The 13682-nt window shown below is 43.8% G+C and overlaps 1 protein-coding gene across 23 annotated transcripts in view; it reads right to left on the bottom strand.

Annotated features, from left to right (window-relative positions):
• Nucleotides 1-13682, bottom strand: part of LOC1280667 (protein phosphatase 1 regulatory subunit 12B) — a 76717-nt gene that overhangs the window by 24118 nt on the left and 38917 nt on the right. For 10 of the 23 annotated variants that reach the window (XM_061654042.1, XM_061654040.1, XM_061654056.1 and 7 more), the window contains exon 2: nucleotides 9084-9556. In XM_061654042.1, coding sequence (XP_061510026.1) covers nucleotides 9084-9163 — 80 coding nt within the window. In that variant the 5' untranslated portion in view covers nucleotides 9164-9556. Of the gene's footprint in view, nucleotides 1-6977; nucleotides 7658-9083; nucleotides 9557-10106; nucleotides 10361-13682 lie in introns of those variants that run through there. The other 13 variants (XM_061654059.1, XM_061654044.1, XM_061654053.1 and 10 more) reach the window with 6 other exon arrangements.

Genomic DNA, 13682 nt, shown 5'->3' with positions numbered 1-13682 from the left:
AAAGGATTAGAAAACTTTATGTTTTACTAGAACACTTTAAGTTTATATCCGAATGATGAATAAATAATATAAAAGTACGACGTTAAAGACATACATAATAAATTAACAATATAAAAATGAAATAAACAAGAAATTCAAATAAATAATTAAATCATAAGAAACACGCAAACAAATATATTCGATTGAATGGCAACGGATCCACAGTACAATGAATATAGTCATCGAACATGATTACATAAGTAGAAAAAAAATAGCTCTTTAAAAGTAATTTTTTTCTATTTACTTCAAACATTAGTTAGTGTGTTTGAAATCTAGTTGAGACTGTTTTAGCAACAATATTTGGCAACTGCGTTATTTTACCACGAACGTGCCATCCATCTCCACCAGACACAATGGATGCTGCAAACCGTATGGCCGTGGCCGACTCGCGAAAAACAATCGCACATCCGACCGCTCGGACCCGCCGTGAACGCTTTTGAGGGTGTAGAGCACCACATTAGGACACAATTCTATTTTCCAAACCACCACACCTGGCTGTGACTGTGGCCGAATGCACCGAAGCAACACTAATTGCAATCATAAACCGTTCGGCAGGCGGCAAAAGCGGTTAGCATTGCGGGAACGGGACAGAGCGTTACACCGAAACCAATCCCGAGAACTGTGTGGGTTTAGCATCTCCATTCTATTGTAATTATCAACTACCAATAGCAAAAAAGCAATAAAAAACAAACAAACAAACTAATCTTTCAACCTGTAGCCGCGGAATGCACGTGTCCTAGTTTTACTATTATCGATACCATACAGCTGTACTCGAAGCAAAACACAATCAACAATGCCCGCCGTCTCTTCTCCGGCGCGGAATGCGGTTTGATCCAATTGTGTGTATGAGCGTGTATCGGTATCCATACCTTGACACTCCTGCCGGGTCAGCCGGAGTGGAAAATCAATTCAACCAGCAACCGGGCAAACCGGGTAAAGCGACACACACACACCACCACCACCACCAAAAGCAAACAAAACAGTTCACCAAATAAACAACAAAGTGACGCTTTCGGGTCGGACCTTTTCTCTTTCTCTCTTATCTCCCCCCATCCGACCAGCTGAAACGATTTACTGTCCAACGACTGCACGGCAGGCAGTGCGTTTTATTTTTCTATATTTATTAGAAATGAAACGGAACGGAAGCGTAATGAAACGAATCGAACCGTAACGGGGCCGTTTACACACAAAAAGATGAACGGCACACACACACACCTGTGCTAGGGGGAGGAAGGTGCCCACCGGTGGGCAGAGAAAGCGGTGGCAAATAAAACAATCGCAGGTGCGCGCAGATTTTGTTTTTCACATTTCTGTAATAGAGAAAAGCATGATGTGATGTTTTTCTTAAAGCTTCATTTGATTGCTTCGTAAAATGTAATGTAATGTGCAGTGTCAAAGGTTAACAATTTGACACAGGGAACATCCCTTGCTCTCGCCCACATTCACGAAGCGAAAGATTCACTCAATGTTCAGCAGCACATAAACATAAACAGCATACAATCTGAAAGCATCAACCACATTAAGCTAAATTGATAGCTTCCAGCGCTGTGCCACGGCGAGCCAAGAGATTCTCTGATTTCTCAATGTCAGCTACCCAGGGAGCCAGCGCTCCGGACCACACCCAATGGCTGGCACGATGGAACGATGCGTTCGCGCTGGATTCTTAATCCAGTCAAGATAAAGTAGATGCTGATGACTTGTTTAACTTCTGCCGAGCATCGCGTAAGATGACCTCATAATACTCAGGGCAATGTGAGCTGCTGAGAATGCACCATCTACCACCCCATACACCCGCAGGGAGGTAGGTTATCCAACTTGGAACGCATAGTTTGTTTATAATCTCAAACTTCATCAACAAGCTTTTCACGTTCCCGAGAGCGAGCAAGAACCACTGCAGAAATGGGATGTTCTTCTTGCCCATCCATCCCTCTTCCCTAGGGCATACCAAGCTGAATAACATAAACTTAGTTCCCAAGATGCTGGCGAGAACTTTGCACTGAAGGAAGGAAACACTGCAGCAAACTCCGTTGCGCACCCTCGGCAATCTCGGCGCAAGGGCAATTCGATGACATCAAAATCAATCATAAATCAACTGTATCGCTTGCTGTTGGAAAATGAGCATGTAACACCTTCAATCATCAGCCACCAGGGTGGCTGGCTGCGAGCCGTTCCATGAAGACTTTTTTTATTAGATTCATACAACATTTTTACCTCGCTGATTGATCAAAATTGCTGATCATAACTGACAGTTTGCTGGCTGCTGCTGCTGTGTGCAGATGGGGGTTCATAACATTTTCAACGCCCTTTAGCCAAGCAAACCGATTGCGTGTGGTGGCGATGATGGAGGCAGTGGGCGTGAGATGCGCATTTCGTAACACGGAAAGGTGTTAGCCGTCTCGAACGCTTTCATCCCACGTAAATGCTTCCATAATCGACGATTCACACTCAGAGAAAGCGATCATATTCTATTGCGCGTATCGTAGAGCATCGCATAGGAAAGCGTAGGGTGAAAGGAAAACAAACAAAATGGATACGAAAACAAAAAAAACTGTTCCATTAAGTCTTGAACGTTCGTCACTTCTGCTCACGTAAATGCCCAAACCAGTGTCTGGTGGACGCCCTGAGCTTTGTGCACAGGGGGTATATCAGGTGGATGTTCTTTAATTGTTCGTCAATACAATTCTGCCACGCAATTCATCAATGTTGCATTCATAATACATGATAAAGACTGATTGTTTCAGCGTGAAAAAGGTAACTTATTCTAGAAATGAAGATATATGCCACAACGTTTTCCCTTGTACTTGGATAGCTCTTCAATTGCCCCGTTTACTGGAGACGTTTAAACCAACAGCGCCAATTGATAAGCGTAGATCGCTAACAATTGTTCAGCCAATAAAGAAAGATACACATGTGAGATAAAAGCACGTAGCAAACATTCATCAAACAAAACCCCAGGCCCCGATAACATCGTGACGGTCTACCGGTCTGCCCCATCGGCTGGCTGTCACCCTAATAGAGTCGCTCTGAGAGTGTGTGTTTGATATCGTCGAGCATTACTACATTCCATTACAGAAGCCTAGATATCACGTAAATTGTGCCCGTTTGCAAGTGTGTGTGTGTTAGGGGACAAGTGCAACTGTGGAGCAAAATTAATTGCATCGCTGATAAGCAACACAACACATGCAGAACCTTCACCACAGCCACGCCAAATGGCTACAGGATGTGGTCATTTTGAGCAAAAAAAAGCATAACGCAACACACCAAAAAAGAAGCACCGATGGACGACGACACACCAAGTTTGAGCAAAATTGAGCCAAACTTCGTGGGAGTACAAACCCGCTTCCGGGAATTTTTCATCTCGCTAATGATCGCGAAATTTAGAACATTTAGCAACGAACGAAGCTCTCAAACCACGCAGCCAGACACCAGTCCTTGAGCTGTCATGTCCGACACAACTAGCGACGATTGCAAATTACGAGTGGTGGACGGTTTCTTCTCCGATGACACCGACGACCACGGCACGACAACAGCTTGCTGCAGTAGAGAGCACGCCCAGACAGACAGACATGTGCTTTTTCTGTTGTTGTTTTGTTTTGTTTTGATGGGTCATTATCTACGACGATAAATGCATCACAACGTGAAACGTGTTTGCGAGAGAGTGAACCAAAAACACGTACTTGAATTGCTTATGGAGAGAGATCTGATGGGATTTTGCAGTTAGTTCAAAATTGTTGATTTTAACCTTTTAAAGACATTTAAATAACTGTTAAATAACTGTCACTATAGTTGAAGATTATCATGAGATCGATCCGTCCAATCGTTTAACTTGCAATATCCATAAACGAAGCACTGATGACTTGAGGTGACGATTGGTTGTGAAAAATTATCATGCAATTTCTATTTCGTGAAGAGGTTTTGATCATAAACCATCGAAAGAAGCAAATACATACCTACAAATGCAAAGCAATAAGTCTTCTCCGACACACTCTTATCTGCATCAATAAGTTTTCCAATCAACATTACGGTTTCGCACGTAAAATGTTATCTCCCACCACCACTAGCGCTGTGGGCAGCATTACAACACCCCGGCACAGCGCACAGGCTGCAGTGCACAGTAATGGCAATAAATACAACATTTTAACAATTGCTTTATAGCTTCCCTTCCACACCCATCTACCGGACACCATGTTACTGTCATTTCTTCTTTCACCACACAATATATCTTCTTGTCTCGCTCTGTACACCGCGGGGGAAGATACCATGTGTGTAAAAATAAATTTCTAAAAGAGATGCAGCACACTAGATGGAGAGAGAGAGCTTTTGCAATAAAAGTTATTACACGTTTGCTTGCCATCGGAGCAGGTGAGAGTACTCGCAGCCGGTGATACTTTACAGCAACGGAAGCTTAAGGGATAGGGAGTGAAAGGAGAGAAAAAAAGCTCCATCCTCCAGCTCCAAACCGTGCGACATTGATCCGTAACGAACCCCGGAAATACACTCCGGGGAGGTGATTTTTGTGGCGAAAAAGGAAGATGTTCAACATCCGCCACTACCCCAACAGTGTGTGTAGTAGAAAGCACGATCTCGACTTGTCATGGTGTGAGCAGACAAGCTTGTTTTGATGGTTTCAAAACCTCGAACAGGATGCAGGGCATCGGAAGAGAACGAGATAAAGGTTCGTAACTATGACCACAGACAAAAAAAAAAAACCACTCTAGTTGCTTCTTCGATCAGAACTATCCAATTCCACAGCAAGCACACACATAAACAGGCACACGGGACATACGGGTTTGCCGCTTGATAGCCGCAAATGTTTCTCCCATGTTCCGTGTGGTACGACGAGTGGTTCACAACAGAGAAAACTAGTACTAAACCAACAAAAGAATAAACTTTCGTCCTGCCCGTTCCGGAACATCTCACAACGCCACACAAGACTGCTGGCGGGGTGTAGTTTCGCCGATTTTTATTACAGTTTCGCATGTCCTGTGTGAAGGAACGGGAGGGTTACGGCAGGGACGTGTATGGTGTGTTTCCTTCGTGCTCTCGTGTCCGTCTGCTGGATGCTATGCTATGCTAGACCCCATGATGGATGCTATTATAATGATTTTACGAGCTGTTAAATTTAGCTTCATAAGTTATGCTCGGGTCCGTTTACACTGCACCCCCCACTGGGACATTAAATATTAAGCACATCAATGTTTAAATATTGAAAACAAACGGTTAAAGCAAGCAACGGAAGGTCAGTAGCTGGTGAACATTGTATTTATAGTATCCAACCCAGGTTTAATTTCAATTTTTATTAACACAAATTGCAAAATAAAATCACATTAATATTTATCTTAATTCTTCTCATTTCAAAACCAAGGTAAAGATCACAGAGATGTGACAGAACGTGACAGTCACTCTGTATGATTTATGACCTTCACTGTTTCCCCACCCCTGGGATGACATTGGGGGGAAAGGCACGTCTTTTTTCCCCTACAAATCAAATCCCGGCCTAACGAGCACGTGACAGTTGACCGACCGATGAAGAGGGTTTCGTTATTTATATGATAAGTTTTGGGATTGAACCCGTGTAGCTGGGACCGGGTTCGAGGGACAGATATATTTTTGGCTCTAACAAGCTGATGCTAATTGCCCTCGATCGACACATCGCTACGTTTTGACGTTGCGACTTCTTGTTACAAGAAGATTTAAACATGCAAACACATTCTTTCGGAACATGATACACGTAACCAGCTGCAAGATTTAACTGTGAAATAGACGTGTTGAATGTGTGATCAAACCAATAAGTGATAAACTCCCGATGCGTCTTAAGCGGCCTAACAATCATATCTCTAAAAAGCATCAAATGCGGTGTTATGCTAAAAAAATCCACTTTTTCCGAAATAATATTACAAAACACTCTCGCTGGGACCAAAGCGAACATAAAAACTCAACCATTCAACCAACCATTTAGCATAATTAGGTCGCACATTCAGTACACTCGCACAAGCGTACTCAAAAACAGCTAAACGCCATCATCTCCCTCGGGGATTAATTAATTCATTAATTAAGTTGCGCTCTTTTATTTAACACACAGCGGGGCAGATGGTTTGCATGCATCTTGCGTGTGTAAATAATAGCGCACACACTCTGAAAAGTGCCATCTTTTCCGCACGGTTAACCCTGCACCAACACCTACATGCATGCGTGTGGTGATATTCAATTTGGTACATAATTAAAAATTCATAGCACAAAATGACAACGTTCTGGTGCGGCATAACGTTGTTACCCGCTAAATATACACAAAGCCTCTTCCTTTGTAACTGAACTGAAAAGTAAACAGGTTGGAAAATTGCAAGAAAGAAGCTTCTGTTTTTCCTTTATTTTCACGTCCTTTCCCTCGCAGTTGTTATTTAACGCCCAGCGAAACCTTGCAAAGGACTTAAACGGAAGCCTCACAGAAAGGAATTTAAGTCATTAACGATTCAATGTACATTATTTCATGTGCTGTGTTTCATCGTGTTGTGTTTCACTCGCACACATACACTCGTACATAGGTCTAATGAACACCCACGCGTGCACACACTCGCGGGGGTGCAAAAGGGCACGATAATGAGCGGTGGGACGAATTAGCATAATTATGCTTCATATTTCGAGGAAGATCCAATGGGACTCGAGCGACTAGCATCGTGAATGTTTGTGGTCGTTAAATTAAATACTGCTGCTGCTGCTGCTGCTGCTTCTGCTATCAACGGAAATGCCACCACCTTGTATACATCATCACTCAGAGACACAGAGAAGAAATCACAGCATGCAGTGACATTTTCGTGGCCACCGAGTGATGAGGACACACCACAACAGCACTCGCCCTGTGCGGGAGAGCTTAATAAGCGTAGTTTAATTAGAGTGCACACACACACACGACGGAAGAAAGATGCCATTTTTTGCTTTACTTGTATCGCTGGCAGGTTTTGCCACGTTGATGTTTGGAGCGACTGCGACCGGTACTGGCAACCACGGTACCACCACCCACTGCAGCGCCAGCATCTTTCTGCACTTCCGGAACTCGGTACTGCATGTTTTCCCCTTTTGTTTTGGTTTTTGGTTGATTCGTAGTGATCCTGAATTTTCTTCCACGAAGCAAGATTCCAGTTGCAACAACCTTTTTTTTCCTTTTCTTCTTTAGCACTTTTGGATTTAATTAGCTTATCACATTGCTTGTCTCATCGACAGTTTTGAGTCGATTGAGTTAATATGATGCCACAATTATAGCGCCATTTCGGGGATTAAACCGATTTGTATGCTTTTTTGTATTCGGATTGTGAAGCCGTTCGAGTGAGAACAACAGCACACACACACACACAATAACCACTTTAAACAGCAACAAAAACAAAACCTTCACCAACGAATGCAACGCGGAAAGTTGCACTGGGAGAGATTTACGATTTTGGCAATATAATAATTTTAACAAATTAGGCCAGCAAGGCACAGTAATCGCTTCTACCACTGCACTGGCACAATCGCCGCTCGTTCAAAAGGCTTCACGCCGAAACCTTCCAGTACACAAATGTTCGCGTTTGAGCCTACCGAACCCGGACCCGGATCGTACTGCACTGAAGCCGGATGCAGCGGTCGAGGGCCGAGACCGCCAGACGAACCTGACCAAAAAGGAGCGACTTAATCGTAATGCGTCAATTTTCACGATTTACCGCGGCCATATGACCGCGGTGGGGTGCCCGAACTACGCAACGCACGACTTCACGGGGGCTTGAACCAGTGCTTTGGTGTTCGACCCATCGCACAGGCACACACAGAGAGGCAGCAAAAAAAAAAAAACAACCCTGACAGCGTGGAAAGTAGCCACACTCCGGAGGGTGTATTTTAGGGTGCCGTTTTTTTTTTAGAAAACCCCCAAACTAACATCTTCATCGCGTACGTGGATACACGGTACATAAAAAAAAGATGGAACCACACACTAACACACACTTTTTCGCTTCACCTTTTCCTCTCCGGTTGTGATAAAAAAAGCAACCGCAACAAACGAAAACACAGAGAAAAAAATATGAAAGCTTGAGGAAAAGGAGAAAAAAGACAAACAAATTGAAAGAGGAAGAGGGGAAATAATAGGCACAAAACCAACTGCACAACAACATGATAAGCCACAGCAGGGCAGAGCAGATTGCAGTGAGATGAGGGTGGAAAACACTAACACACACACACACGCACACACCCACACGCTCACATGAATGCATGGATGAGCGCACGTGGTGCGTCGGATGACGGAAGAAAGTTTCCTTGCGCACCACATAAGCAACACGACACGATGGATTGATCGGTGTGTGTGTGTGTGTGTGGTAAAAGATCGTGGAGAGAAGCAGATCGGCAACGAGCAAAAACACACAAGAGGAAAATCAAAACGAAATACGAAGCGAAACTAACGAAAGCATGCAACGCTGAGCAGCTGAGGTTTGAGGTGGGTAAAAGAAAGAAATATAAAAGAAAAGAGAGAAATCAATGCAAAGAGAAAGAGAGGCATGAGATCATCATAAGCCTTTGCCGCTGCACTTGGATTGACTGCAAGAAAAAGTACACACATACACACACACACACACAGACACACCACAAATCAGTAAATCAGTAAACGAAGCGCGTAAGTTAGGCGGAGGCCAAGCGAGGCGAAAAGAAAAACACAAGCGGATGATAAAAACCAAAGCACGAACTGCACGGCAAACAGCAAACAACGAAAGCTGCACGGCACGATTTGCTGAGCCCCAAAATGCTGTCCCTTGTATTGCTGCTGTTCGGGACGGCACAGCTCTGCACACAGCACGAGCACACGAAACTACGCGCTTCACTCACTAAACGAATTAATGACACCACTTAGCGAGACCTCCTCCGCTTGCATGCGGAGTTTGGTATGACCCACTAGTTGAGAAACAAAACAAAAAAAAAACAACACTCCCTCCCACACACACGCGAAACACGCCACTGTTTAGTAAAAGGAGAAAAAAAGAACGGAAAATCCGGCTTCCGAAAAATCCACACGCCACACTACTTACATGCGCGCGAGATGCAGCCGGTCCTGCGTGGAGAGATGCTCGACCTGAGCCATCTCGGCGACTAAATCGGCGTGCTCCATCTTGCCGATGTTGAAGCTCAGCTTGCGGCTCCCGCCACCGGGGGCGCTCGTGCCGCCGCTCGGCGGTGGATGGTGGTGGTAGCGGCTGCCCGGGGCTGCCGCTGTTGCGGTTACGATGATGTTCGCCGCCGTTGCTGGAACCGTCGCTCTCGCCTACAAACTCACACACACACCCCGGAACCAGTGATCTACCGGACACTACACATCGACACACACATATGCACGAACGTGGATATAAACACACACACAGACACACGCGCTTGGTACACTTTAACACATCTTCCGACACTTATTCCGACACATGTAGATAACACTGGTCTCACTCACTGGCTTTCGGGCGGCGTACAAGAGGACGGAGAGGATCTGTGTATGAGGGAGAGGTTATTTTCAGTGCTGCAAAAACGGTAAAAAGACAAATGAAGAAGCTGTCGGTGAGGTAAATTGCATCGGTATCGTGCTATGTGCTTTGTTGTGTAAATATTTTCCTTCTGCAATGGCTGCTGTTATCTTGTTGTTGTTCTCTTTTTGCATACGCTAACTATTTGCAACCAAATTTGGTTGATAAAAGGTAAACACTTCGTCTCGTGGTACCACACATTGTGAATAAGTATTACACCTGTACAGACACACAGACACATACGCATTGAAGCGTGGATAATGTGATAATTATTTAACTCACTCGCGCGCGGCAGTTACTTTGGGACCAAGGAGGAGAAAGATGCACAACACTTAGATAGAGTAGACACGATCTTGAACTTGAGAGAGTAGCTTACGAGTGTGTATTTCACTGCTATATATGTTTATGTCCACGTCACAACTACACACCGGACAGCGTGACGCGCGTTTGCGATCATGCAATCAATTCACACCAAGTATTAGAATAAACACTATTTTTTTGGGAAGAGTTGCAGGCTGGCCCCCGCACGACGTAATTTTTCTTCACCTTTTTGTGACATTGCGATCGATTTAGTCACATGCATTGGACTTTTGTTAACACAATCTATACGACGAAGTGTATAACAAAAGCTTCCACCATTGAAGCGCGAGCGAAAACTTTAGCTCAAATCGGATTTGAACGCATCATGCGTTGTGCGACGGGCCGTGCCGCTCACTTGACACCATGTGACCGGTTCGGATTCCACCACGTAGTTTGATCTCCATATTCAAATCACTTGGTACTTTTGTGTGCTTCAGTTTGTGTCAATCCTACGTTACACACATTTCATGAAACAAACTTTATTATTGATCTGAAAGTAAAAAAGAGAAAGAAAAAACATGTAGTTAGAAATTTTCAAAATAAAAACCATTTTTTTAGCAATATTAAATTTTACTTCAATTTTTAACAATATTATTTAAAAAAGCATTCGTTAAAGTGATTGCTAATTGTGATTTTCAACACCTAAACAGCAATAGCTATCTCCTATCACACGTCTTAATTTAGAGTTTCACCCTAAACAGCATTTTAAAGTCCAATTTACTTGCCCTTTTTTTTTCTAATGGACGCTTCCAGCGAACATCGCGTGCACCACACACACACGCCTCATCGTCGGCGATGGTAATTTAATTCTCAGCTTCAATTTTTATCAAAGCAATTGCTTCCCCAAATGCCGACGCAAAGAGATGCCGCCCAAGTTTCAAAGAAGAAGCATCGAACACGCACCGAAAGCTGCCAACTAGCCCAGGGCCCAGGTTTCCTATATAAAATGTATCGGTCGTTAAAACGCCGAAAACAGAAAAAAGAAACGAGGTAACGGGGTAAAACGTGGGCACCACCATCTAACCGATAAGTGCGATCAATCATCTCTCTAGCTTTTCCTTCTCTCTCTCCCCTAGGTTAGAGTGTGTACGGGGGAGGTGTATGCAGCGTTCACGCATAAACGAATTTCCACTCTGCCCACCACCCTACCACCTGCAGGGAAAATAATGTGTGTTCCGGTGAAAGATCCCACGGTTTGCGAATTTCTGCACACGCGTACGCAAACCGATTCGAAGCTAGTGTGAGTGGTTGCTGTTGTTGCAAACAGTCGATATTTCTACGAACCACCCTACCATACCATCCCGATCTTTGTTGCACAGTCAACTGTGTATGTGAGGGTGATTTTTTTTTAACAAATCCTTCGCTTTCTTCCCCTCTATTGGCAAAGGTGTCTACCAATTACTAACGAGCGATTGCGATTATTTCGTTTACTTGTTTACTTCCTTTTCGTCCCACTCCGGTGGAGAAAGAGACACCGACAATTGTGCGCGGGGGCATCTTTATCACTCCTGCGAAGGTGTAAGTATACACAAACAAATGGTGGAGAAACTTTAGAAGAACAACAAACTTTGGAAAAACATAACCCTCAATCTTCGCACTCGAACGGTCGCACACGGCAGACGCACGACCATAACGTTGACGGCAGTTGGACGGATTGGTGGAGCACCGTGCTTAACGGAACACACAAATCTCAAGCAGGGTAAGGCAGTGTGTGATACGAGATTAAGGTGTATTACATTAAAGGCCAAATCAGCGGATAGGCACCGAAATCGAATCGAATTTCAAGGAGACGGTGAAGCAAAGAGAGAGTGGAAGCCAATTAGTGTGTATACGCGTGTGGTGCGCGGGTGAAATAAACAGCACACTTGACCCTGGGGAAGAACAAAAATGTGTTACCAGTGTAGTGGAAAACGGACTAGCGGGAAACAATTTTTGTTTAGTGCTGGAAAAACGTGGATATTCATATCATATCGAGTTAACACAATTCTTCATACCAGACACGTTTGATTCTGTAGAGAAGAAAGGAACACGATACCGATAAAGTGATAGTGATAGTATTCGAATCAAATTAACATTAAGCGAACACACTTTTCATTAGTCTCTTGCTACGGGTATTCACAAAATCTTAGCGTTCTTAGTTGTCTAAGGAATAGGAAACTGTTTTCATGAAAAGGACAGAAGCAAAATGACTAACTTGTAATCAAATTTAATCCTGTGTAAGGAGGTGACAGCATCTGACTCTTCATATTTTAACTCCATCGAGAATGATGCAAGAAACGTGTGCTTAAGTCAGCTATTAAGCTAACTCGATCATGCCCATTGCCATGTCCCGAAGTTGTTTATTGGTTTGCAAATTTATATTTCACTTTTTTTACATTTTGCCAGACATTTTGCACATTCCTTTAACGATTTATTTCCTACAAGTCGGATATCTGCTTACAATCGCAATCGGCTTCCTCACTTCCATTTAGCCCAATACTGAAGTAAACATTACCTCCCCATCCCTAACATGGTTCGATGTGTGTTCAAAGTGTGTAAATCTTCAAGGAAGCCGATAGCAACGGGTAACTATTTGCACAACCCAATTAAATACATTCCCTGCACCGGCACTGGGACCGAATCGCACAGCGGGATAGTTTATAATGGTGCGTATGAGGTCATGGCCGTTCCTCTTCAAACTTCGCTGACCATTTGGGTTATCAGAACGTGTCGATTGGTTGCAATGAGTGGGATCCGAAGCTATGAGTTCAGTCGAACATTGTAATTGTGATGGAGGGATACGAAAGTGTAACATTAACGAATGATGGCAGGCAAGCTGATTGATTATCGAACGAATCTGAAGGCCAGATAGAGCTACTGCAAATACTACCTTATGTAGATTCAGACATTTCTGTTTATTTATTTGACCAAAGAACGACCACCGAACGATCGAAATTCTGATCAAGAAGATTCTCCGAATCATATAACGCGTGTTATCTGCTGGAATATGGATGGTTTCTGCAATCGTCATATAAGATATTCTCCCATCGCTAAGTCAACCGAAGAACGAAGCGAATGTTTGCTCGAATTTACACACACACACACACACACACACACATACACAAACACATCGCAACCGCTCATTCTGAATTCGTAATGCAGATCAAACACCAGGCACACGCTAAGCTTCACCGACTGTACCACACAGCCGTACCAACGCGCTCTTGCCCTACTACGCTGCACTGTGATTTAGTTGTTTCCGATTGATTTTCACCTACCCACTCACCCGGGCGTGGTATCAAAAATTCATGCCACACATTCAAGCGATGAGCGAAACACGCAACAAATTCACCCGGCACTGTCATGGAATATTAATCACACTCGGTCATATTTACCTCCCCCAGGAGCTGGTGCGATGGCGGAAAATACGCGCAGCACTGAAGCGTTTGCTTGATTTAAATATCACTTTGGGAAATCGGGCCCAACGGTACACACACCTTGAGGACACTGAATTCCTGAATTCGTGTTAGCCAAATAAAAATCAAAGCAAAAGCATGGAGGAAACGGTATTAATAAGCTACGTCAATACGTTGTACGATTTACGGTATGTACGTGATGGAAATATTCAATCACTTAAAGCACAACGATGATGAATGGCCAATATTTTTCGCGGAAAACACACACAGGTATATCTCTTGGCACTTTCAGCATTTCACTTTGATGAGTTCAATAAAACTTTGTTGCTCTCCCGTATCCCGGCCAACCTACAAAAGCGAAAAAACC

This window comes from Anopheles gambiae, chromosome 3 (assembly GCF_943734735.2).
Source record: "Anopheles gambiae chromosome 3, idAnoGambNW_F1_1, whole genome shotgun sequence".
Taxonomy (NCBI): domain Eukaryota; kingdom Metazoa; phylum Arthropoda; class Insecta; order Diptera; family Culicidae; genus Anopheles; species Anopheles gambiae.
Note: the sequence above shows the minus strand (reverse complement) of the source record. Positions and strands in the feature narration are given on the sequence as shown.